We start from the raw sequence: 22,399 nt of genomic DNA, 5'->3' as shown, positions 1-22,399 counted from the left end.
CTTTTTGTGTCACTTAGCTGTTTTTCCATTCCAAATTAAAAATCTGCTATCATTTACTTTGTGAATGTTTCCTTTTGCTACAATTCTTGACAAATTGCACTAAATCTGCTAAGATATTTTGGGGAGCTTTGCACAGACTTAGTAAGTCCTTGACCACGAAATTAAGGCATTGATGTTAGGGTACTTGGCTTGTTAAAATTATCTTGTCTTCATGGTACTGATGTGATTCGGGAGTCTTGGCTTTCCTTATGAAGACTCTTGTTCAAATTTTCCACGAGAACTAATCCATTTTCTCATTAGCACCATGACACTCCTACTTATCAATGGAAAACTTGCTTCTAGCCTTTTGGTCACATCTCAAGTTTGCACAATCAAATGCAGGTAGTATTTTCAAGGGAGAATACCAAAATGCCCTAATATTTGTGGAAATTCTTGAAATACCCATAAAATTTCAGAAATATTAAAAATACCTCTCAAGACATTATGTTTTGCAAGTCTTTTAACAAAATTTGAATCTCCCTCAATAGATGAGAGAGCAAAGATTGTTAAATGGTATTGTGAGCTATGGGATGAAAGTCCGTTATTTTGAGTCATAAATGCCACAATTTGCTAGCTTATTGTTGCGGGGTTTTTTTTTTGGATATAGGACATGAAAAGAAAGATATTTATTAAAGAAAATAATATTTTCTATGGGTTTAGGAATCCCACAAAAGTTGGGGGTTTTCCATGATTATTTTTGAAGCCTCACTAACAAATGTCATATAGACCTCCAAAAACATCCAGTTGAGTTCAGAGGCTCGTGTGATGTGATTGTCGATTGGTACATGTGCTAGATGTGTGTTCCTGGGAGACACGAATGTTACACTCAGTAACAACCGAATCTCGCAAAGATCATGCTACTGTCGAATTGTGGGTGGAACATGGATTAACACCAAGATCTTCATATATACTTGGGGCTCATACTCACAAGAGCTCCTTTCTAATGCATTTCATCCATCTATTTCAAAGATAAATTAAGGTGTCAATTCAATGCAAATTGCAAAGAGACCTAACCAACCACCATCTTCTGTCAATACTGTGAATTTATTTTTTTTTGGAAAAAATCGTTTTTACTTGTATAGACAAAATTTGAGACACCATCTTGAATCATTTTTTAAACGGAATTGAAGGTTCACAATGGCATTCTATTTTAGAATAAAATAAAAAGTCATCTGAAGGCTATGAAATGAAATACCAAACCATTGACAAACTAAACAAAAGGTTTCAATTATTGAGAAAAGCATACAAAAACCTGTGTGGTTGGGAAAATGATTTTCCCTCAAAACTGCTCATATGAGACATACAGAGAGAGAGAGAGAGAGAGAGAGAGAGAGAGAGAGAGAGAGATCCATTAAACCGAGTAATTATTCCCAAAGAAGATAGATGCCTGCGTTTTAAAATCAAAAACATATACCTCAACAGCTCTACAAGTAATAGCTGGGAATTAGCTGCACATATTGAGGCAAATATTCTTGTCTATTGAAGGGGCAAGCTTACAAGTTTCTCTCTGAAGGCCAACAAGAGCTTTACAAAAGCACAGATAAAGCTTTTGCCATGCGGCCACACCCTATTGAGGTAAAAACTACAACTTCTTTCAGCTAGTATTGCTGCTTTGCATCTTTCTAAAAGCTAACTTGGACCTGTTGTTACAAATTGCCAAACACATAGATTACAGGAAACTTCAAAGAGAAAGATGTGTTTCCTCAAGCTGCATCTGTCGAGGCACCCTCACCTTCTTCTTTATCAGCCCCCTCGTCTGTCGAAGCACCCTCACCTTCTTTATCTTCTTCTTCCCTCGCACCCTCTGCTTTGTCTTCTTCACTGTTCATCTCTTCATCTGCAACTTCATCACCTGATTTCTCACCCTTGACATCTTCATCATCCCGAACGTCACTATCTTGAGCAACACCATCACCGTCTTCCTCATCTTCTTTTGAACCCTCTTTGCTGTCATCCTCATCGTGATCCTTTTGCTCATCGCTAGGCTTTTCCTCATCATCACCCCCCTCCATGCTAAGCTTTTCCTCATCACCCCCCTCTGCGCTACTATCTTCATCCTCATTGTCACCCTCCCCAACAAGTCTGGCTATCTCTACCTGTATGAGAAGTTTTAAACGGGACTTTTTGTGGGTAAGGTCAACTTTGAATTTGTCACCTGCAAAGGGATTAATCCATAAATAGATCAGATAAACTTATTGAAGTATGGACAATTACTTTTGCTTAGTACATATAGGCCTTCAATATACCCAGCTGTTTCATAACATCTGTAAAAGTGACCTGCACGCAATTCATAGACTAATAAATGTGTATTCATCAGCATGTATCAAGTTCATATGCAGCATTATCTGTCGAATGCAACCTCGACTTACCGTACTGAAATCCGCATTCTGAAGAATTTCAGAAATTGCTGCTTTCAAATCCTTTTCGCTGGGTTCCTTCACTTTCGCAGCTTTGGATTTGGATTTCGGTTTTTCCTCTAATAATAGACAAAAACAAAAGTAAATGCAGTAATTTCAAACGAGCCTAGTTGAGCAAGGGCATACAGGCAAGGTGTCATTTACTTAATAAGAGACCCATCTCTGGCAAAGGTTAGCATTTCACATATATGGTGCTTCTCACAAAGCAATAGTTTTCAAAGGCAAAGAGCAGAAGCACCTGGAGGCATCCCCAGTTTTAATAGACACAATGGATTCTATAGACTACAATTACCTTTCTTAGCTGCTTTCGGGGTAGATTTCCTTTTCTCCTTTTGCGCCTTGCTTTTCTTAGGTGAGGCCTTCTCTTCTTCATCTTCACTCTCCTGCATCGACTGTTCTTCTAGGGATTTCCTCTTTCTCTTTCTTGTACTAGTTTTTTTCTCATTGTACTCATCGTCGCTTTGCTCTTCTTTTTCATCTTCCGCCGCCTCCATTTCTTCTGCCGCATCCTCAGAATCAGCAACATCATCATCATCCTCTTCAACTCTAGCTTGCTTTGTCTTTGGGGACTTCTTCCCTTTTGGGCTCTGTTTCAACAACCAGAACCAGATACTAATTTTCCAGTGATTGAACTGTGTAAATGGCGGCATGATCCAATCATTCATGAACACAAACCTTTGCAGGAGAACGCCCCCTTTTAGCCCCTTTGACCACTTTCTTCTTGGCCTTTTTGCCTTTCTTTGCCTTAGCCTTCTGTAGCAAGAACCGCAAAATATTTTCACATGATTTAGCCACCAATTAGACTAAAAGAGAATATTAAAACAGGCACAAGTCCTAAAATGAAATTTGTTTAATTTCCTGTTTGCAAGCAGTCCATACATACCTCCTCGACAAGTTTATTGGTTGTCTTGTGTGGAGACTCCAAAAACTCAAAAACTTTAAGAACACCCTCTTCCTGTCAAATTGAAAAATAATTTAGTTTGGGCTTTTGAAGTAAGAAAATTTAAGCCTGCTCTGAGCAAATTTTGTAGTACCTTCTTTGATCCTTTCGACAAGTTCAGATCCAAAAGATCACCTATTTGATAAAGGATCTCTTTCACAACCTTCTCTAATCTCTCTTTGATTTTCAACTTCTCCTTCTCCTGAACCAAAAAATTAAAAAAATACTTTCAAAACTATGTACGAATGGATCTAAAAGACAAACGATTTCTATGTGTAGAGCATCCAAGGCCTTCGGTACTGCTTAATGCACAAAAAACCGTCAGATTAGAAAAAATCGCATTAACTCAAAACATTTACCTCGTTGCCACTCCAAACAAACCCTGAAAACTTCAATATATTTCCTTTTCCAGCATGCTGAACAAACAATCAACAAGGAAAGCACAAATTCAGTCATGCATTAGTCTATTGACTAGAAAAAGAGAGAGTATTGCACTACAGACAGACACAATGTTTTGCAATTCATTTTGACAAAAATGGGAATATTTTTGGCATCTTTGTTCAAGCCCTTGCCAAGCCTGAGAAGTTCCTGCAGGCAACTGTATGGAAGGCTTTTAGATCTTGACTCCTGAGCATATGTTAGCATGAGCACAACATTAGCACATGAGACGCAGTCACATTAAAATGACCAAGTACATAAGACACAGGAACGAGCAACTTATAAAGACACCAGTTCTACATGAGGTGCATTAAACGAAGAACATTCATTTGTGGAAAGAAACGACAGTAGTCATCAAAATCAAACAATCTCGATTGTCGAAGTCAAACTTGCATCATCAAAATGTAAAGACTTCATCTGAGGAGATATCGAACGGTGGCGCTGTATAGCACAAAAGAGGCCAATAACTTCAAAATTTACATGAAAGTAAACAAACTGGTTCGAAAGGCAACAAATTGAGTGCAACATGAATTGAAACATCCTTCTGCTAAACTTGATAAGATAAAGCAATTAACTTCAGCCAGAGAACTCACAACAGTGAGAAGCCCATTCTAGTAATAGGCCAACACAAAGACATGTTACTTGAATCGTTTCTGGTTGAGTTGTAGGACCTACCTTTGATGTCTTGCCAAATAGGACTTTGTGAAGTGCTTGAACTGCCTCATCACCGCTTCTACGTTTAGATAGTTTGAAGACAACTGCAAAGAATGGCCACTCAGCATTTAGAGCAGCACATGAGTCATAGAAATCCAAGGTAACTCTCAATGAGATTGCGAAAATGATGACAATCTCAAAATCTGCCTTCAAGCTAGATATTCAAGCCAAAAGATTTTCATGGCCACAGAGAAAAGAAAATGCTAACGTTTAGAAGGGGGGGGGGGGGGGGGGGGGGGGGGTGATTTCAGTGTAACTACACAATGAACATAATTCTAACAGAGATGAATCTGTCAACATACTCAGCAAGGGATCACAAAGTGTTTGGCGAAAAGCAGCAAAACAAATTAATGGCTTGCAATCGTAAATGTAGTCCATCAAGATCCTTCGTACTATTGAAAAACTTCTACTTTTTTCAAGCATTTCTACATAAAAAGTTCCCCTCCTTGGTTCAAAAGTCGCATTGCAAGAAAGCCTCTCACATAGAGGCAAAATGTGAAAGCTTACCAGTGATGTTAAGCACAAAACATTTCCACACAGTGTGCAGGTTATACATACAGAAGAGCACAATCAGAATCAGGCCCACACATACATACGTCTTCTGATTCAAAATGCTTTTTACCAAAAAATGCCTACACACGTTTTCTTTGAGCTATGTTGCTTCTACTACTAATCATTTTGATAAGTTCCAGCCAACCACCCTTGATGCACTTCCACAGAAAATGAAGGAATTTGAAACAGCATGTAAGGCATCTCATCAGAACAGTTTGAAAGATGTTGCAATCAAATTAAGACTTACTATTGGGAATGTCTTTAAGAGCAGTACCAGTACCCTGAAATCACAGACAAATCAAGAAACAAAATGAGAAATTACACACCAATTTTATGCAGATAAAGAGCACAATAAATAATGTCTGGTATCACTCTTTAAAGTCAAATGACTAGCACTTTATTATCAATTGCTAAGCCAACAGAATTCCCAGGTAATCGTAATCACCAGATGATAGCAATTAGACTAGGTTGCATGGCCACTTTTTGCCATCCAACCTAGCAATTAGGCTACGTTGTATGGCCACTTTTTGCCATTCCTAGTCTCTGTGTAATGTGTTTTAGTCATCTTGAGCCTCATTTTCTACTAGATCTCACTATCACTACATGAGTTATTGAGTTAGGGTTGCTAGAAACATTGATCTGAATCTGTTCAGCTGCATTGTTTTTTCATAGGCTAGCACACAGCAGACGCATGCATTGAAAGAGAACAGTGATTTCAGTAGTATGTCCTGGAAATTCTTCCCCAAACCATACGAGACTTAATCTAGAGTCTTCAAGTAATTAATGGCATGCATGATATCACAATGAGCTTAAAAGATGCACAGAAAAATCTGGAAACTGCCATTTGCATTTTTTTTCTTTTTGGGCCAGCAGAAGGAAGCAGGGAGGGAGGGAGGGAGGGAGGGAGGAAGGGAGCACCTTGGGAATTCTAAACTCTTTGATCTCCTTGTCTGGTGAAACAATCAGGCGTTCGACGGATTTACGTTCTCGAGTAGGCCTATCTGATGTTGGGGAGGGCAGTTCGCTTCGGTTCCTTTTTTTTCCAGCTTTTTTGCCTCGACCTTTGACTGAATCTGGGTCAGCTTCCCTGTTCTCTGCTTCGTTATCATTGACTTCAGCTGGAATTTCAGCAGTGTCAACTTCCATCGTGCCACCAACCCTAAAGAGCGCTTGACCTTCTGCTGTCAAAGAAGGTAGCGTTAAGCTTAATCAAAACTTTAAGAGCGGAAATGCTGAGTTTGGCTCTCAATTTGCTCAAATTAGCCTCCGAAAGGTCAAAATACCCGACACCCACGACAGGCAGAAACTTTCATGAAAACCCTAAACCGTAAAATTGGGTCGCTCAGAAACTTAGTTTTCAACACCTTGAACGGGTTTTAAGGTAGAAACTGCTTCCACAGTTTTCGTAGCGTAAGGACGCTAAAACCCTAATTGTTGTAAAGCAGCCCTATCTGTGAGAAACCCCTAATTGGAGCTGGGGAGAAGCACTAAGTCAATTGGAAAGGAGGAGACTTACACAAGGACTGTTGCTATTCTTCGCTGTGCTGCAGCGGTCGCTTGCTGGAGCAGAGGAACGACAAGGGACGAGCAAAATTGCGGGAAATTTTTGAAACCCCTTCTGCCATGCCAGAAGCAAGTCCCTCCTATTTTGAAACCCCAAAACTTGAAAAGTCCTCCAAAAACCAGTCATACTGCTGTGGTTTTTCTTCTACATGGATGTCTATATGCCATGAGCTATGATTAATTAAAGATATCCTACTCCATTCAAGAGGAAAAGTCACATCTAAAGTTAGATTCGGGGGATTGCTTGTTTCTTACTCAAGACAAGGTAATGCTCCCGGAACGCAGTGCAAAGAGCCTCAAAGAATATGCTATGGGTTCTAAATGTGAAAAATAGTTGAAAACAAGCAAGTTCAAATCTTGGCCTCATGGTGGACTAGATTGGATGAGAGGGGATTAACATTGAGCAATTGCTCTATCCAAGGGAGATGCAAAGCATCAAGTCCCCCACCTTAGCATTGGGATTGGTGATTACCTCTTGTCGTGCTCTAGAGTGCTTCTATGTGTGGTTGTATGGTGTTTCCTCATATGTGGCTAGTGTGTCCCTAGAGAATGAAAGCCAAGTGACAGTGGGGTATGGTTGATCATCTTCCTTTCATTACCATGTTACACTAATTGGTTTTATGGGGAGCTCATCGCAATTGTTATGACTTTGTGAGAAGTAAATGCAATGAACAAGTCATCTAGCTTGCTCTTATTGGCTGCCCACTTACAATATACAAGATTGATGGCTTGTTATGGAAAGTGTGCAAGCCATATGGCAGGTGATTACCATATGGTTGAAAACAGTCCCTACTACTTGTATGTGTTATTAGCTTGAGTTGTTTATCTATACTCTACCTTGAGAATACATGGGTTGACAACACCGTCACATTATATCAACTTAGTAATTATAAAGTTTTTTTCTCTCTATTGTTTTATTTACATTGTTTCTTCGCTTCCATTCATGTTCAAGAAGGTTCAAGAAGGCTAGGAAGAAATGCATTGATAAATTCTTGCAGAGTTCTACCTTGGACAAGGATGATGCTCAAGGGATTGTGAACAAAGTCACAGACTGATGTAGGGCACATTACTGCAGCTAGTGAAGACCGTGAATAAAAACCTGAAGTACTAAAGAGTGAAGGGTTCCTTGCTACCAAAGCCATCGATTGTTAGTAGGAAAGGCTTAGAATTAATTCCAAGTTCATGGAGATGCCCCTAACACTTTGTTCCTTATAAGAGTGCCATCTTGAGCATCTATTGCCTTTTAGAAAATTGAATTGTATACCACACTATGTGTAAGAATGCCTAATTGTGAACTTTGAACACGTCACGTCCAAAATACTTCAAGATAATGAACTTTGGAACAAATCCTAACCATAATCCGGCCAACAACAATGGATTGGTGCACTCAATTGTAGTGTTTTAGTTACGTCTTATTAGTTCCTTGCCAGATGCATGTGCCTTAAACTTGGACACACGGATTCAAACACCAGTAACTTGAACTCCAATGCAAGGGTACAAATTATTTATTGGGAGCATTGTTTCTCTGCCACTCACAAGTCTCTCCCTGGTTGAAGCTAGTGGCTGCAACTACTTCTTGACTAGAAATCTGACATTCTGGCCATTGTGGTCACCACCACGTGTGCCATATTGATCTCCTCTGTCAAATTTTTATCGCCATTATCTGTCTCTAGCTTGCCTTTGCCTTTGTCTTTTTGTGAGTTGCCGCTTTCGTCATTGGCTTCAAACTCCCGAGCCAAACAAAGCATCAAGTCACATTTATAGCAATGATTGTCGAACCTCATGGGTACTAAGGCAGCTAACTGATTATTGGTTTCTTCATCCTTGTTAAGCTTGCCTTTGCCTTTTTCCTCTAGAGAATTCATGCATTTGCTTTTGACTTCACAATAGCGACCCAAACAAATCAATAGCTTTCTTGAGAATAGCGTAGCCTGCTAATTGGGCAATGGACAATGCACTATACATAGCCTTTAGTTGGTGTTCGTACATAAAGATCCCTCGAGCCCCATGCAAGGGAAAAAAATATCCAAGAGAAGTCGGAGATCCTATCAATGGAGACCCTCTTCCCAAAGCATCCCAAAAACACTACTGGAGCTCAGCCGTTATGGATGGCTCCCCCGTTAAATTTCAGAATGCCAAGAAGACCTGTAGTTCTCAAGGGCACTGTAGCTCTATTTTTTCAATTGTTGAGATGTCAAGCTCAATATGTACGACTCCTGGATGACTACCACTGACAGTCATCATCATTGGCGAGCCTTTGTGGATACACATATCTTCGCCACTGATATGACAGCTATACTACACCGAGTTTGTCTACCTATCAGAGTGATGGCACACTTATCTATTCACCTCACTCACTAGCGATTTACATTAGACCATTGTACTAGGTCCCTTTTTATGTTGTATTTTCTCTTATGTTTTGTAGACCTCTTATCTTGACTTAGTGAAGAAGAAAAAGTGTACTAGGTCCCTTTTATGTTGTATTTTCTCTTATGTTTTGTAGACCTCTTATCTTGAGTTAGTGAAGAAGAAAAAGTACAATCTTTTGCCTCCATTTGTGTGTGTGTGTGCATGTGTGTGTGTGTGTTTGCAAGAGCTCAAGCTCTCTCCTTCTCTATCTCTTTCCATGGTATCGTAGCTTCGTTGTGCCTGAGGAGCTGGAGAAGCAAGCAAGAGCCGCCTAGAAAGTGGCCTTGATATTCCCGGGAGCCATCATCAGAACGATCTCCTATTGAGGTGATTCTTTTTGGAGATTGTACATTTTAGGGTTCTACACAGTATTTTTAAGGCAAGGGAATTCCAAGAGGTCGTGAAAATGCATAGCGCAATAATGCAGGTCAACACATAAATGTAGTATGTTAGGGTTGTGGAAGACATACTCAGTGGAAAACTCCATTGATAATTTTTGGTATGTGGATTTTGGTGCATCGAATCACATGACTAGTCATGGTGGGCAGTTCAAGGAAATGCACATTTTACAAGTCTTGGTTATGTAGAAACTAGGGATGATATTGCACATCCCATTATGCACACAAGAAATGTGCCATTGTCTATGAGAGATGGTAAAGTAAAGTTCTTGGCTGATGCATTGTATTTACCCAAAGTTACAAAGAACTTGGTTTCTATTGGACAAATGGTTGAGCAGGGTTTGCAGGCCAAGTTTAACTTCGATGGTCTCTTTGTCGAAGAGCATAAGAAGAATGGAAGGCTAGTTGCGTAAGGAAAGAAAGTGGGAAAAATGTTTACTTTGGATGTAAATGTGCTCGAGGTGAATGCTGCCATGTTTGCACGAGGTTCATGTGTTGTTCCAGATATTGAGATTTGGCACAAGCGTATTGGTCATGTAAATTTGCAGAGGCTGAAAATGATGCAAACTAAAGAGATGGTTACGGGTTTACCCACATTTAGAGTTGTTGAAGTGTAGAAAGTTTGTGAGGCTTGTCAATTTGGAAAGCAGGCAAAAGCATCCTTTCCTCGTGATAAGCATGTGAAACAGGAATGCATTGGATTTAGTGCATACAGATGTATGGGGTCCAACAAAGACTGCATCTATGGGTGGATGTGGATACTATATGAGTTTCATTGATGACCATACAAGGAATGTTCCTTAGCTAAGATAGAGCTTGATCTCAATGAGACAATTAGCAGATTGTGGGTGTCAGATACTGCTTAGAGAGCAGTCTTTCCATATGCATTGCGGTTCATTAGTGATTGTCAGAAGAGCCCATAGCGGCTTGGTATATCCTATGCATGTGTATGAGTTTCGAGACGACATGGTCTTGATTTTGTTGCTGGCATGCTTTTAGCGAGAGACGAGGCATGTCTCCTTCGCGAGTGAGCTCCAATATGCTCACAAGACAAATCATTTAGTTGTGCAGGATGTTCCAGTAGACTCTATAAAGATAGAGGTAGAGAGGCAGTGCTCTAGTGAGACACAGCAGGTGTTGTCAAAGTCTGTGTAGGCAGGGTAGAACGGGTCTGCTCTCTAGAGACACAATAAGAGATGATAGACATGGAGTTCTTTGATATGCTCATGCTAGAGGCCGATGAGTTGGTGCCAGGATATACAATTTTGCATATAGGTGAGAGGGATGTAGCCACTCTAGTATCGACATTGACACATCCATACGTGATGAGTAGTCTTGATGATGCAGTACATGCAGATAGCACAGGGAGGGCGACTACAACCAGGTTTGCGTAGATTTCTTCAGTGTTTGGACTTCTCATGTACGACCTACTAGTGTCGAGGCTCGACCTAACAACTGTAGTGGGAGCATTTGTTGAAGGGATTGTCAGTCGTACGATGATTAACACTAGCATGATGCATAGTGGAGTTTTGTAGACCATACAGAGTAGTCTATGGGATTTAAATGCAGGCTGCTCTAGCATTGATACGTACACTTGCTTACCACTGGAGCCAATATGGTTGCACATAAGATCAACTGAGCGAGCTAGTGGACGTAGGTTGAGAGCGTCTCTCACTTGTTTCCTTGTACATACTAGTAGTTTAGCTAGTAGGACCCACTTATGGCACATTCACTTTTAAGTGGGAGATTGTTGGGGTAAAGGCATTTATGCCTTGCCTCACTGGCCATGCTATGGATGCTCACCCACTGCTCACCTTATTCTCGCACGCACACAGCGCACCGCATCCAGACCACGCATGCACACATCCGTGCACACGCACTCTTCATCATGTTGGAAAGGAAGCTTGACAATTTCAGGCTTTCTAGAGCTAAGAAAATAGTGAAGAAAGTTTTACTACAACATAGTTATATGCATGAGTACCTTCTTCTCTCTCCCAAGAGCTCTAACCTTTCTCTATCCCAAAAACTCTAACCTTTCTCTGCACAAAGAGATTCATATATTTACACTAGATTATTGACTATGCTTTACACTTTGATTTTGCTTGTTTGTCCTATTGTACTCGTATGATTTTTATACTTTTTGTGCTATTATGCTCCTTACATGCCTATATCCCTCAAGAATAGAGGAATGACTACCACTAGAGTGTGTCATTGGCATTTTGGATGTCTAACATAGCTCCATCGGGGAGGAGCTTTACAAAGGGAGAACTCATGGGTCTCTTGCAGGGAAGGGGTCATTCTGTTATGATCATTTCTATATTCCGCCAAGATTCACACCCAAAACTTTTTTTTTCATTTTTTCACTCGGTGGCATCATGTGGGTGGTCAATTGGTCCTTCTACATAAAACATGGATGAATATACTAAGAACTCCATCCAATACATTGATTTGTGGATCAACAATGAACACTTAGCCACCTCGAAGATAAGATCAATGTGCACATTGCACTAAGTGAGGCACGATTTGCAGTATGAAGGCATAGATTTGCCTAAAGATTTTTCTTTCACATAGATAGCACAAAGGTGTATAGATAATTATTTCTATCTTTGTGCCATTTTTTGCTTGTGTATATGTTGTAGTCTTACTTTCTCCTTTTGATAGTATGGCTTGCAGGTCCCAATAAGGATAAAAAAGAAAGTATTGTGAAAGGAAATGCCAAAAGGGATTGTGCATCTACTTCCAAGTTAAAGCCTTCTCTTTAGAGCCCCAATGTATTGTCAAATGTGTTGGCAGTTTGTACCCATTGTTGTCTACAACTAACATTTTGTACAAGCTAATTTGATACCAATGGCAATTACTTTTTTGGTGCAAATGGCTCATTTTTTGGTTTCAATTTGTAAGAATTTTGTGCAGTTGTATTTGAAAAGGTGTGCCTTTCAATATTGAAGGTTTTTGTTTGCTCAGAAAAACATAGTGCTATTATACCACAGTTTTGTTGTTCCCTTACTTCATGAAACTATAAATAGCTCACCCCGGTTTCCCAAAGTCAACCATCCACATTTAGCATGAGCTACAAGGATAGAAATATGGATAAGTGGAGCCATGCGGTCAAGAGGGCCCTATTATTAGCAAGGTAGGGCCTATATAGGGCATGGATGGGTGGAGAGTTGTAGGCTCCATTTCTCTCACTCACACAAGGTACTAAAATTAATAAGAATAAATGAAAACTAGCACTTTGATTCAAAATATGGTGATTTTGATTCCACAGTGCATCTAGAGGGTCCAAAAATCCTAGGATCAAGTCTTGGATTGCCTCTTTTGAACACCTGAAGAGGGAAAAAGTCAAAATTAGACCCTTCGATTACACTAAGGGGGGTGTCCTTCTTATGCAAATTTAGTGTAATTGGAGGGCTTTAAAAAAAGAAAAAAAATGTGCGTGTCCAAAAGAGGTGATCCACAAGTCGATCTTAGATTTTTGGGCCCTTTGGGCACACTAGTGGGGTCAAAATCACCCTACTTTGAGTCATATTGTTAGCTTTGACTTGTGCTCTCTAGAGGGTGTTGCCCTTGCACAAAAATACAGCAAGCGGGGGCATATCCTTGCTTACTAAGTTTGCATAGGGACGAAATCCTAAATTAAAATATTGTGCTTGCTAAACAATGTCACCCTTGTCCAAAAATAGTGTCGATGGGAGCCCAATCGTGTATGTTATTTTTACGTAGAGATGACATCACTTAAAGAAAAATGCTTTCAAAATGAAATGTTTACCGGATGTGTTTGAACAATTGTGTAGGCATCGGACAATATTATAGCAAGCATGTTGAGATGATTTTTGGATGATGATGACCACCACTACGAAAGTGAGGAGAAAGAAAGAGCATTGAAAAATGAAGGTGAAATGAGTGGAAATGGAGGCACGGTTTGCCTAAGAAAAAAGTAAGTGAAAAAATATATATAAGGGCATCCTCCCCTTATATATGTTGCATAAATACTTAAGCACGATTTGATTTTGCACAAATTTCAAGTTAAAAATAGCCATTGTACATGTTTTTGACTGTTTGTCCCAATTTTTGAAGCACGTGATTGAGAGGCTATATAATGCCTAGAGCTCCTCTAAGTGTCACTTTCAATCAACCCGCCAAGTTTTCTCTCAAATTTTGAGATAGGCTATCTATCCAAAATGATGCTAAGAGGACATGAAGGTGCATTATATTTTTATTGGCTTTTAGAGGATGTCTTCCTTACAAAAATTTAGAAAGCATGGATGGACATCCATGAAAACTCATTTTCATAAGGAGGACACCATTCAATTTTATGAAAGCTTGCTTGAATCATCAAGGGAGTCCTCCTTATGTGAAAATAGAGTAAGCGAATGCCCTTCCTCGCAAGCTAAATTTGCGTAACGAGGACACTCTTCTTCAAATTTATGAAACATTCAGTTCATCTTCTTTGACTTCAAGGGCGTCCTTCTTACATAATTTTAGAGTTATTGCGGATGACCCTATGTTCATATTAAAATTGTGTAAGGAGGACATCTTATATAAAATAGTCTATGTTGTAAGTTAACAATGAACGATATAGAGATGAATATGGAGGATGGTGTGATGAATATGGTGGATGGGTGGAATTAGTATTATACTAATTTTGATGTTCATCTTTTTTAGGGAAGCCTTTTTGCAGGAGAAGTGTGGAAGGCATGGACATTGAGGAGGTTGAACAAACATGTGATGACAAATTTATGACCCTACTCTACCAAGTGAATCAATTTTCAAAGTTTGCCCATGCCAAGGAGAAATTCAATGTTCCCTTCTAGTTGGAGAGTTTCCTTGAAAGGTAGACCAATGATCTCTCAAACCTTAAAGAGGTGTAAATTGACCTTACAAAGTAGCATAATGTTGGGAAATATGTACACTTTTCAGTGTAACTCGAGGCAAGAACCTTAACAAAAAGCATAGGATCCAACAAAGGCATTACTTGTAGATGAATGGAAGATGCTTCATAAACCTTGTGAATGCCATGGAAAGTAGGGTTGTAATCTTGTGTTTGAAGACATTGCATTGAAGAGTTCCATCAAATACAACAAAGATTAAGAATAGATTGCATGGATAGAGAAGGTGCAAAGAGAAAGTAAAAGCCAAGCTTTTTTATTGACCTCTAGAAAGAGGATCTTTTTGACAATGATGAAAACCCCCCTATGGTAAGACAAACATTTTGCAAGCACAACGTTTAGACCAATGAAAGTTTGATTACATATAACTGATTTTTATATCTTTATACAATTTGACATTGTGAGGGAAGGATTACATGTCTTTGGATTTGAAGAGGGACCAAAGTTTGTGTTAGGAAATATGACGTAGCTAAGTAGATAATTGAGTAGATTATTTAATGGAGAGGGATAATTTTCACACACAAGAGATTATAGAGTAGAGAGAGAGTACACACGATATACGTGGTTCACCCAATGTGGGCTACATCCACGGGAAAGCAATCACTTAATGGCTTTAGTACTTCAAACAAGAAGTAGATTACAAAGGGATTATACCCCCGCCTTGCTTCACTCTCACCATCTCACACCCACCTTGTTGCATCAACTTCACACTGTGAAATGTGTGTAGAAATGGCCTCCTTTTATAGGCCAAAAGTGTTGCCCTCTCTTATGAGAGGCATCCATGTGTAGCCTCCCTTGTGTAGATAAGTCCAAATCGGACCCTTCAATCCGCCCATGTGTGACCGCCCTTGAGAAGACAAGTCCGCCTTTGAATTCGGCCACCGGCCATTGAATTCGGTCATCGACCGACTTTCGCCGACCAGTGAAAATTTTGGTTTCCGGTGAGTGATTTTGGTTTCCAGTGAGTGATTTTTCTTCACGCACGATGGCTTCTCCTCATAATGGGGGCCTTACAAATGTGCGTTTTTACCACAAAAATTTACAAGGGGTAAATCAGGCTCCATACTTAACAGTTTGGGCCATTACATTGGGAAGCTCAATAAGGAGACATTTGTTATCTACCATATGAAAATATCCCAATCCCGAACTATTGGCATCTAATATGCCCAAGAGTGGACAAAATAATACTTCTTAGAAAGCAAGAGGTTATTAGAGTTACTATGAGATTTATGGTCTCGAGAAGTGCATACTATGGCACTATGGTAGGCTATGTCCTTTCCTCATTTGACAACATAAGCAAGTAATTGCATGGCTTACAAGAAGCAAGAGTACTTGAAGTGGATGGGAACTTTTGAAAGCACGATGTTGGTTGAAGCAACCACAAGTGATCCTTGTAATGTTTCCCATTTGCTTCCTTGTCTCTCTTTAGTGGCAAGCCATTGTAAAAACCTTTCACTTGCAAATGACCTATTGTATGTATCTTTCCTTTTTTGTATACCCTTTTATATAGACGCATAAATTTTAGGATTGTCTAAACATTTTTTGGCTTCTTATAATCTTGTCCTATGCCACTCTTGTCAATAAAACCACTCAAATACTTCAAGCAAGCCGTTAGCTTTTTGAACTCCTCCACCATGTCTAATGTGCTTGAAAAAGTCAATTCTTAGAGTTCTTCCACCATGTTTAGTGTGCGTGGAAACTTGGTTCTTATTTGATAGTGGGATTTATCCATACCTTGAGTAGATTAGATCGACAAGCTTCCATATTTCTTTGTAAACCAAGGAGTGTGATTGTGGATAATATGTTGCACAAAAAAGAGAATCCATTTAGTCACTTACACAAAAGTATTGGACTAAATAAAAGTATCATAATTAACAATTATTACCATGTATTGTGTTAAGTGCTATGAGCTCCAAGTTTTTTTTATAGCTTTCTTAAAGATTTTGAGCTTTGCCTTGAAGTTGGAGAGGTCACACATTTCCTAGCAATTTTTATCATAGTAAGAGAAGATTGCATCCAAGGCTTCTTGCACTTCCGCATTTCTTGCTCTACCATCAACTCCATGGTCCTTCGTATCATTATGTGAGGCCTTAAATTGCTTGTATTTGACTTTAAATGCACCCCTACATAGTTTACCATGGAGTCCTAGGAAGTTCCTGACCTTCACCCCTGTTAAAGTTATGGCATCTCAAGTGAACTGCCCAATGTGATCCCATTATTTATTTTGGCTGTTAGGTATTTATTTTACTTATTTGTCAAAGTCTAGGTAGGGCAATTTACTTAGATGGATATATATGCAACCCATTGCCCCCATTGCACAAGCATCACTTATTCATTGCCAAGGTTGTTTGGTTCATGAGAATCTCTCTCTCTCTCTCTCTCTCTCTCTCTCTCTCTCTCTCTCTCTCTCTCTCTCTCTCTCTCTCTCTCTCTCTCTCTCGTGCTTTCTCCCCTTGGTATCTACGCTTTTTTATCGTCAACTGTGATATGGTGTCAGAATCTTGGTGGAGCAAGGAAATACCTTGAGAAGCTACGAAAGATCCCTTGCCCTCGTTGGCACCATCACCTTGCCCTCCCCTACCACCAACATTCTAGAACACTGCATGTCAAAGCTCTTGGCTCAATGATTGCAAGGGAGGAACCACACCCATGGAGAGAGTGACTTGCTTCAAGAAGGTGGAGAGGAAAAAGTTGTTCAAAGATTCCGCTTCGTAGCAATTTTTCATTCGTTTTAAAATGCTACATGTGAATGATAGAGCATAGGACAAGTCATGCAAGCGGGCAAGAGTGGCGCAATTATTGTGAAATGCTATCTCTATCGGCCTTGGATGATACATTTTGACATTTTGTGGATAGCTTGATGGCTTCGTCTTCAAAAGCAGCGAGTGTAAAGCGCTTTTGGAATGCTAAAAGGGAGAAGGTCCAAGGAATTACATGCATTCTAAAGTGCAACCTAACTGCCCGTTGTTGATGTCAAGAGTTGCTTCTTGTTGCTCCATGTGATAGAAGCACTCCCAGGTGAAAACATGAAGCCGTTGGTAGATTTGCAGTTATATGTACTACCAACACCTAAGTGTGTGTCTATGTATGCAAGTAAACTTACAATCTTCCTTGGTTCTTCTCTTCCAGAAGCGGAGAAAGGTCTCTTTTGCTTGTGATTGTGCGCGTGGGAACGCACCCTCATACACACAATGAGTCAAAAAAAATTATTATGGTTAATTTTTCTTCCTCTCATTGGCGCTCTGACAAAAACTGCTCTCTGTGATGGTTTAGTGGTTGAGTTTGACTCCACTTTGATCGTTGTTGTTAGCTTAGACACTGACGAGTGTTCTTGTACCCACTCTCACAGGAGTGAGGACTGCGTATGCTTGTGTGGCAATAGACAAACAATCATAGGTTTCAAAGGTTTTTTGTAGATTTTTGCGGACAGTTTCTCTTTGTGGGATGCGTTTTGAGCTAGTTTGCTCACTACTTGCTCTAATACCAGTTGAAGAGTGCATGTGTGCAATGTGGATGTGGTGCGGTGTGTGCATGCGAGAAGGGGAGAGGGAGAGAGTAGACGTGATTTGGGTGGAGTAGAGCTCAAATAAGCTACTCCCTATTCTTTGTATATGTACAAGAATAAGGTGAGTAGTGGGCGGGCACCCATAGCGTGGGTGGCCGGGCAAGGCATAGATGCCTTTACCACGACACATGGCAAGGATTGATTGTTTGATGAGGCTTTCCTTCTCCAAGTCTATAGCAACATGCATACTTCTTAAACTTTGTGCACAATAAAAGAAAGAGAATGATTCTTATAAGACAAAAGCATTATTCATTTAAAATGCATTTTTTTGCTTACTCTAGTTTAGCATTGTAAGCATTGACAAGGTTCATATTATCCTTATGCTAGGTTCCTTGCATCCATCTAGCATCTTTAAAAGGATAATTCTTAAACATAACAAGATATCACTGGATAATTCTTAAACATAACAAGATATCACTGGATAATCTTACCGTTTCTTAACTTGTCTTCGTGTCAAAGAATTGATTCGGGTTGCAACACCTCTTCTTGATCTTCGATCTCTGGCAGGTCCTCAATTATCGGTTCTTTTTGTGGCTCTCCTTTGTAAGGTTTGAGTAGGCTCACATGGTTAACATTGTGAATGAACCAATGGTTGGGCAACTTTAATTGATAAGCCATCTCATTGACTGGCTTAAGAATTTAAAAAGGACCATAGTATCTTTTTGCTAGTTTAGCATAATACTCTTGGTGGCCCGTAGGATTCTTACTCGTAGTATGCCTTAGACGAGCCTTGAGAAACTTTAGCAAGACCCAATCATTTTCCTTAAAGGCTAAGCCTCTTCCGTGCTTATTAGCAGTAGCCCTTTTTGCCTTTGCTTTGAGATGGATATAACCTCTTTAATCTTTGGAAAAGGTTCTTGTGAGTCTCGACTATATTCATCGGCAGCAACGAAGATCTTCCCATATACTTCAAGTAGTAAGGGACTTTTGGCTCTTCCCTCTTTAACCTCGAAAAATGCTTTCCTCATAGAAGTATGTACAATGTCATTGTATGCATACTCTATAAGAGGTAGGTACTTCTCTCATTGAGAATGTTGATCTACTTCCATGACATAGGCTTTTAGCAGATTCAAGAATCGTTAGATTAGTTATTTCACTTTAGTCATCCGTTTGTGGATGATAGGCCGAAACAAAAATTTAATCTACTTCCTGGATTCTCAAAGAGACCCTTCTAGAAATTATTGGTCATTCTAGAATCTTTGTCCGACACTATGGATGTTGGCAAGCCATGCTACTTGAAAATTTGAGATCTAAAGAGGGTTGCCGTTTGATGTGCTTTAATAGTCTTTTTGACAAGCATAGAGTGTGTTTTCTTGCTAAGCCTGTCAACTAAAACAATCCAAGTTGCTTCCCTCGATCAAATTTCAATTTTTGGTATACCACGCATTTTGAAATATACTCTTGTATATTTACTTTTCATGGTAGACCAACATAAATGCATTTCTACTCCTTGAAGAGTAGATTATGGAATCCTTCTTTTCCCCACATGATGAGAAGCATGGGATTCATACATGGCTTTCTTATTGTATGGGTGAGTAACACATAGCCTATTGCCATTTGGAAGATAACCATCCTCCAAGGTGAATGGTTCTTTTTTCCTTCCCTAATGCAAAGGCTGTAGTTACATACTTAAAGTCTCGATTAGTAGCATACTCATTTATCATAAAAGATAGATCATTGTGAGTTGCTATAGACACCACATTTACCCTTGGCCATCGTGAAAGTGCATCAACCACTTGATTGTGCTTGCTAGCAATGTGAGCAATATGAAATTTAAAGTGCGAAAGAAAATTTGCCCACCGCATTTTTTTGTCGAAGAGATTGGTTTGCGTCATGAAGTTCTTGAGGCTTTGTGATCCATTCATAGGATGAATGGAGCTCCCAAGAGATAGTGCTTCCATGTGTCCAGAACATGTAGAATAGCTAAAAGCTTTTTTTCATATATGTCCAAGACCCGTTCATCGACATTGAGCCTTCGACTCTCATATGCTATGACGTGCCCTTCTTGAAGCAAAACGACTCCGAGGCAATCACCACAAGCATCACATTGGACCTCAAATGGCTTTGAGAGATCCGGAAGCATAAGGACTAGTTGGTAGGTAAGCTTCTCTTTGAGATTATCAAAAGCATTTTGTTCTTTAGCAGTCCATGAGTACTGAACATTCTTCTTTGTTAAGTCATGCAATGGTCCTGCTATTTGAGAGAATTTTGCTATGAAGCGTCTATAGTATGCACACATACCAATAAAGCTTCTTAGTTCACGTAGATTCCTTGGATTAGCCAGGCTTTTATTACCTCCAAGTTTGATGGATCCATATGGATACCATCTTGAGAGATAATGTGACCTAAATATTGAATCTCTTGTAGAAAAAAATTTCACTTTTCTTTTGATTAATGAAAAGCTTATTCTCTCTCACAACTTGAAAGATTACCTAGAGGTGTCACTTGTACTCCTCAAGAGAATTTGAGTGGCCTGAAGATTTTTGTCCATCGTGAGTTTGAATGTTGCCATAGCATTTTTCAGGCCAAAACTTGTAACTTTCTTCTACCCGCGGCATGGGAAATCTTTTTTTTTAATAGTTATTATATTTAGTGCTCTATAGTCAACACATATGTGATATGTACCATCTTTCTTTTGCACTAAAAGTACTAGCGAACAACATGGAGAGGAGCTAGGCCTCACCATCCCTTTTTCCACCAATTCATGCACTTGCCTCATGATCTCCTCTTGTTGAGCTTGTGAAACTCAATAAAGAGATTTATTAGGCGGCAAGCTTCCTAGTAGAAGCTCTATTGCATGGTCATCGTCTCCTCGTTTTGGAGGTAGCTCACTAGGGATGTCATCAACAAAAACATCTTGGAATCCATTTAGGAAATTCCTCTTGATTCCCTTTATTGCTACTTGTGAAAACATTATAATCATTTACAGTTTCTCTAACAAAAATCATATACGAAAAAATAAAGTTTTTCATCGACTTATTAAAAGCAAGCATTTTTACCAGGGATATGGTGTTCCCCGATTCATTAGCATCTATGTACATGCTCTTTTCCCTGTAAGTGAAATAGATTCTCTTTTCAGGGAACTTCATGTTGGCAGCCATGCGGTTGAGAACCATGGTGCCCCTAAGATAGCATCCTCATGTTGGAGAGGAGAGATAGAAAAGTCTTCTTTGTCGACACAACTTTGGACATGAAGCCTCAACTTCCCAATCAAGGGAGTAACAGAGGCTTGTTGTCCCTTGAAAGCTATGTCAGCAGTTACAATATCTCCCATCTCAAAAGCTTGAATGCCCAACTTGGTGGCCAACTCCATTGATATGAAGTTGTGAGTAGAGCTAGGGTCAAATAAGATGAAGGCATCATGCTCCCTTTTCCCCAAGCATAGGAAGTGATGAGCCTTTGCACCGAGTATCCTCTTTTGGAGCTTCAACCATGGAAGCTCTAGGAGTGTCATTGCGTACATTTCTTTTGGAGCAAGAACGATAACCATGTCCTTGCTCCCCACACTTAAAGCATTTATGGCCTTTATGAAAGGCCTCTAATTCTTTGGGAGAGAGCTTATTTTTACTTTTGTAAGGTCCTTTGTAAACTCCCTTCTCCTTAGACCGATTATTGTTGTTGTTGTTGTCGGTGCTGCCTTGGGAAGAGTTTTGAGCATTGCTCTTCCCTTTTGCATCACCTTCGTCTTTGTTTTCCATGGGCTTGACATTCCGTCTAGCCCCTTGTTGGGAAACAACCATGGTGTGGTGGATTACTTCGGTGATAGAACGAGGCCGTTGGGAGTCGACATACTCCACCATTTCTTCACGTAATTCCACACAAAATTGTTACTTTTGCACGGTGAAGTCTATCTTTTGGAAGATAGTAGCCTTGATGTGTAAATCCCAAAACTTGTCCAAATATTTGTGGATAGACTCGTTGAAGAGTAGCTTCAAACTTCGCCATTCGGTGAGCACTTTGTCCTTGTCATTGCTTGCAAGGAATTGAAACTTATAGAATTTTCCATGTCTTTGGGGCTTCGCCATTGCTATGAAGGCTAGCCCACCATTGACGAGCATATTTTTAAAAGTGCATAGGCTACATGGTGTATCTTGGAGGACCCCAAAGCCCTCGTCTCCAAAGGCCACATCAAATTGCTAGATGAAGGCCAATACTTTGTTGGTGGCACCAAAGGTGCCATCATAGGTGAGAAAAGAGGTACTCTTTCCTCCCTCTTTGAATTTCTTGAGCTTTTGGGACCTTCGCCATGCAGGGTAAGTTTTGCGATGTCCTCTCCTCTTGTATTCTCTAGGAGAATAACTATTGCTTTCATCGAAAGAGGAGGAAGGTGAAGAACAAGGAGAAGAGGGTGACCTCTTTCTTGCCTTTTTCTTCCTTTGTTCCTTCTCTTCTCTTTTAGAATGATTAGGAGAAGGACTATGGGTTGACCGTTTCCTCTTGGGAGGAGTTGGCGATAGTCTAGATCATTGTCTTCA

General features: G+C 39.8%; 1 protein-coding gene across 3 annotated transcripts; it reads right to left on the bottom strand.

Moving 5' to 3' along the window:
* Positions 1-1,386: 1,386 nt before the first annotated feature.
* Positions 1,387-6,777, bottom strand: LOC147444746 (uncharacterized). 3 transcript variants are annotated; one of them, XM_086527284.1, is made up of 12 exons: positions 6,617-6,777; positions 6,019-6,278; positions 5,348-5,381; positions 4,510-4,592; positions 3,756-3,812; positions 3,491-3,598; positions 3,340-3,411; positions 3,132-3,206; positions 2,749-3,043; positions 2,409-2,515; positions 2,286-2,316; positions 1,387-2,194 (listed from the first exon to the last, which is right to left on the bottom strand). In XM_086527284.1, the coding sequence occupies exons 2-12, from the start codon at positions 6,244-6,246 to the stop codon at positions 1,743-1,745; spliced, it is 1,542 nt and encodes a 513-aa protein (XP_086383410.1). In that variant the 5' UTR covers positions 6,247-6,278; positions 6,617-6,777; the 3' UTR covers positions 1,387-1,742. The 3 variants fall into 3 exon arrangements, with proteins under 3 accessions (XP_086383410.1, XP_086383409.1, XP_086383408.1); XM_086527283.1 differs by having other exon boundaries at positions 3,132-3,209; positions 6,019-6,281; positions 6,617-6,776; XM_086527282.1 differs by having other exon boundaries at positions 3,132-3,209; positions 6,617-6,776.
* Between the last annotated feature and the right edge of the window lie 15,622 nt (positions 6,778-22,399).

This window comes from Adiantum capillus-veneris, chromosome 13, assembly GCF_014529385.1.
Source record: "Adiantum capillus-veneris isolate H3 chromosome 13, ASM1452938v2, whole genome shotgun sequence".
Lineage (NCBI taxonomy): Eukaryota > Viridiplantae > Streptophyta > Polypodiopsida > Polypodiales > Pteridaceae > Adiantum > Adiantum capillus-veneris.
Note: the sequence above shows the minus strand (reverse complement) of the source record. Positions and strands in the feature narration are given on the sequence as shown.

What these genes read in the sequence shown, in the direction of transcription:
- LOC147444746 (XM_086527283.1), bottom strand. Translation starts at nt 6,246, where the DNA reads ATGGAAGTTGACACTGCTGAAATTCCAGCTGAAGTCAATGATAACGAA. An exon ending in TGTCGAAAGGATCAAAGAAG is followed by an intron (nt 3,412 to 3,490) that starts GTACTACAAAAT and finishes TCAATTTGACAG; the next exon opens with GAAGAGGGTGTTCTTAAAGT. An exon ending in AGATGTTATGAAACAGCTGG is followed by an intron (nt 2,195 to 2,285) that starts GTATATTGAAGG and finishes ATCCCTTTGCAG; the next exon opens with GTGACAAATTCAAAGTTGAC.